The following is a 4,491-nucleotide window of genomic DNA, read 5'->3' as shown; positions in this document are numbered from 1 at the left end:
GCAAAGGCGAGATGTATCCACTGAATATGAATCCCATCAAAGGGAAGCCTGCTATCTGCCTACTTACGAAAGCTTCGACTGATGATAGCTGGCTATGGCACCGAAGACTCTCGCATCTTAATTTCAAAGACATAAATAAGCTTGTTCTTGGTGATCACGTGTGAGGGCTTTCACTCCTAAAAATTCGATAAGCAACATCTTTGTGCAGCCTGCGAAATGGGGAAGCTGAGCAGGAAGAGTCATCCAACAATTGTAAATACAAATGACTGAACCACTTGAACTGTTGCATATAGTCCTTTGTGGTCCTTCTGCAATTGAAAGCATCGATGGAAACAAATATATATACTTATAATTGTAAATGATTTTTCTAGATTCACTTGGGTGCATTTTCTTAAGCAGAAATCAGAAGCCACTTTCAAGCTCAAGGATTTTACAAAGCAGATCGATCTTCACTTATGAAAGCTGGACGAAACCGACCTTTCTGTTACTCCCTATGAAATTTTAAATAATCCTAAACCTAATGTCAAATTCTTTCATGTATTTGGCTCCAGGTGCTTTATTTTCAATTCCAAAGAGCATAGGACCAAGTTCAATGTGAAGGCTGATGAGGGTATTTTCTTAGGGTATTCTCTGACTTCTAAGGCATATAGGGTTCTCAACAAAAGGTCCAAAAAGATAGAAGAAACCTACTATGTCACATTTGATGACAACTATTTGAAGAAGTATCAAAAGAATGACAATCAATAAAAAGAGATCTTTCCCAAGCCGAATCCAGTTACAATTCCACTCTCTAATCTCTATGAGGAGTTCATGATCTTGTTCGACGAGCCAGAAAAGGCCATCTCCTCTAAATCCAAAGTCATAGACAACAAGGAAAACGAACTAAAGAAAATCATTGATGATGCTATGAAAGATATGTAACACGAGCACCCCACTCCGAAAGACTCTGAAATTTTTTCTCAATCACAAGGTGCAAATGCTACTAATGCTTAGTTTCAGGGGGGTTATACATCAACATCCACACCTGGTACACTAAAAGCAGGAGGATTCAACCCTTCCACTAGACAATGAAGGTTCGATCCAGGGGGAGAATCCTATTCAAGATGAAGGGGAACATCCATCATTCGAGGGGGAGAATGGAAATACGAATATGAATGACGATTTGGATGTGCAATCAGAATTTGAGGACGTTAATACTGAACTGGATCCAACATATGATCCAAGTTACCCTCCTTTGACCAAATGGACCAGAGATCACCCAAAAACACAAGTTATAGGAGAATCTTCTTCAGGAGTTCTTACGAGAGCACAACAAAAAGCGAAACAGACTACACTATTATCTAAAGTGGAGTATTGCATGTTCAATTCGTTTATCTCCAAAAGTGAACATAAAAATGTTGAAATTGCTCTTGATCATTCTGATTTGGTACAAGCAATGCAGGATGAGCTCAATGAGTTTGAACGCAATAAGGTCTGGAGACTAATTCCCACTCCAAAGGATGCATTTGTTGTTGGTCTAAAATGGGTATCTTGTAACAAGATGGATAAGGAGGGAAATGTGATAAGAAACAAGGCACAACTAGTTGTTAAAGGATATTTCCAAGAAGAGGGTATAGATTACGAAGAACCATTCGCACCAGTTGCAAGACTGGAATCAGTTCGCATCTTCTTGGCATACGCTGCACACAAGAACTTTGAAGTATATCAGATGGATGTTAAGTGTGCCTCTCTGAACGGGGAACTAGAAGAAACAGTGTATGTGGAACAACCACCAGGGTTCATAAACGAAAAATATCCGAACCACTATTATATTCTGGACAAAGCAGTTAATGGTCTAAAGCAAGCTCCAAGAGCCTGGTACGAAACTCTTACTCGCTTTTTAAAACAGGATAAATTTAAACAAGGATCGGTCGACCCAACCTTCTTTCACAAGAAAGATGGTGACCACTTGATGATCGTCCAAATTTACGATGATGACATCATCTTCGGATCAACTAACCCCAACTTGACTGCTGAGTTCCGAAAGTTGATGGAATGGTGGGTGATTCCTTGGTTTGAACATAAAACAGAGTCAGGAGGGAATTTTTATCAACCAGGAGGCTTACACGAAGACCTTGCTTGCCAAGTTTGGAATGGTGGGTGATTCAAAGGTGAAGGTTCCAATGGCATTCGGAATGAAACTATCAATGTCTTTGGACAAACCGATGGCTGATATGACACTTTATCGTCAAATGATAGGGTTTTTAATCTATCTAACCGCTAGTCGTCCAGACATCATGTTTTTTGTTTGCTATTGTGCCTGGTTTCAAGCGAATCCGTGCGAAACCCACATGACCGCTGTAAAGATCATATTCAGGTATCTCAAACAAACATCCTCGCTCGGAATATGGTACCCTTCAAGTTCAGGGTTCTTTGTGCAAGCGTTTTTGGATGCTGATCTCAGAGGTTGCGGGCTAGATCGAAAAAGTACAACGGGAGGACGTCAATTCCTTGATGGCAAACTCGAAAGTTGGCAATCTAAAAAGCAAACTTGCGTCTCCCTATCAACTACTGAGGTAGTGTACATAGTCGCTGCCTCTCGTACTTCACAACTTATCTGGATTCAAAGTCAGCTTCGTGACTATGGCATCAATATGAAGTGAATCCCTTTGTATTGCGATTCTGAGACTGCCATTCGCATTTGTGTAACACCGTAAATTTTCAAACAATGTTTTCATTTTAAAACCACATAACTCTCATAACACATTTCACAAAAATCCCATTTATTTAATTTACAAAACGCATATCCATAATTGTTTGATTAATAATACAGGATCCTCGAAACATAACTTTTCTCTGATGTGTACAATCAAGCAGGCGCCTTCCCGCGATCCTGAGAAGAACCTGAAACACATATCACATAACACAGTAAGCACGAAGCTTAGTGAGTTCCCCAAAATACCGCACATATCACATTAGCCACTCGAGGCTGTAATGCGAATAAGACCCTCCGGTCAATGTGTCTCAGTGGAGACCCTCCGGTCCCACAACTCGGGTGACCCTCTGGTCCTATCTAAATAAGCTCATAACAATAATACACAACATAAATCACAAAGACATAATGCAGGATATCACAATACTCAATATAAGCATACAAGACCCTCCGGTCACACAAAGATACCACTCATGGTAAGTATAGTGAGAAGACTCGCCTCGTAAGCAAGTAAGCAAATAACCTCGTACTCGAATCTCGAACTAGCCTCCGCCTAACACTAAGGATGAATATCTCTAATTAATACTCTTTTCACGAGTCTAATAAACCGAAGGCTATTCTTCCTCTCAATAACTCTTAAAGTGGATAAAAGACCATTTTACCCCTCCATGGTCTCCATTACTCATGTTTGACCAAACCCTCAAGTCATCAGTCCATGTTTGACCCGACTCGCCGAGTGCATCCGTGCGACTCATCGAGTCCACTTGTTTCCTCAGAAGTCTCGTGAAGATCCAGCTTAGCTCGACGAGTTGACCCCCAACTTGCCGAGTTATCGCATGATCAAGCTCATCGGGACAAACCCTAACCGACTCGTCGAGTCGGCTCATCGACTCGGCGAGTCCATTCAAACTCATTCCTCATCGAGACGATCTCAAGGCAGAAAACCTTTCCAAACTCTAGATCCAACATCTAAGGGTCTATTATCACGTAAAGCCACAAGCTTTACGTCCAGGCATGTCACTTAGGGCTTGAAAGGCCAATAACATGATCTATTAAGGGTTATTCATGCAAAAGCTCTATTATGGCTGAATAAAGCAATGACCTTTGCACTCTAGGGATCTCCCAAGGTCCAGATCTGAAGTACAAATCTCTATATGCACTCAATACACTCAAAGTCCCTATATTAGATGGAAAAAGCCCTTAACTCCATAACCATGAGATCTACCCAACAAAATGAGAATGGTGTGGACTTTTTACCTTTCACAGAAGCTCTTGGATGAAATAGCAACGGATCTAACAACCTTTTCTCATCCCTTGGCTTGAAATCCTTCCCTTCTCTTCAAAAGACGCACCAATGCACTCAATGTTAGCTCAAACACTCTTTCTTAGCTCAATGGCCGATTAGGGTTTCTCTCAGTGAATTTGCGTAGCTAGTGAGTCGCAAATGAGGCTATAAGTTCCCTTAAATAGGCCCCAAAACCGGAGATTTAGGGTTTCATCACACAACGTCTACTCGGCGAGTCGACTCTCTGACTCGTCGAGTAGGTTACTAATCCCACGTGGTCAAACACGACTCTACTCGACGAGTTGAGGCACCAACTCGTCGAGTCACCCAGGCAAACTAAAAAAAATAACATATAAAAATGTTATACCTCAAAGTCAGGATGTTACAATTCTCCCCCACTTAATTTGATTTCACCCTCGAAATTGCTCCTTAGCAACACATAGATCAAAACCCAATAACCCAAGAAGCAACACCGAAAGGATCTCATACCATACAACAATCTTCCTCCAAAGAC

At 41.2% G+C, this 4,491-nt stretch overlaps 1 protein-coding gene across 1 annotated transcript; it reads left to right on the top strand.

Moving 5' to 3' along the window:
- Positions 1-2,162: 2,162 nt before the first annotated feature.
- Positions 2,163-2,642, top strand: LOC145164313 (secreted RxLR effector protein 161-like). The gene has a single exon (XM_079083043.1). It carries the CDS (start codon positions 2,163-2,165, stop codon positions 2,640-2,642), a length of 480 nt encoding a protein of 159 aa, XP_078939169.1.
- The last annotated feature ends 1,849 nt before the right edge of the window (positions 2,643-4,491 follow it).

Source organism: Lactuca virosa, chromosome 3, assembly GCF_052849685.1.
Source record: "Lactuca virosa cultivar CGN04683 chromosome 3, Lactuca_virosa_CGN04683_v6, whole genome shotgun sequence".
Classification (NCBI taxonomy): Eukaryota; Viridiplantae; Streptophyta; class Magnoliopsida; order Asterales; family Asteraceae; genus Lactuca; species Lactuca virosa.
The sequence above is the reverse complement of the archived record's forward strand: the minus strand, read 5'-3'. Positions and strand labels throughout refer to the sequence as shown.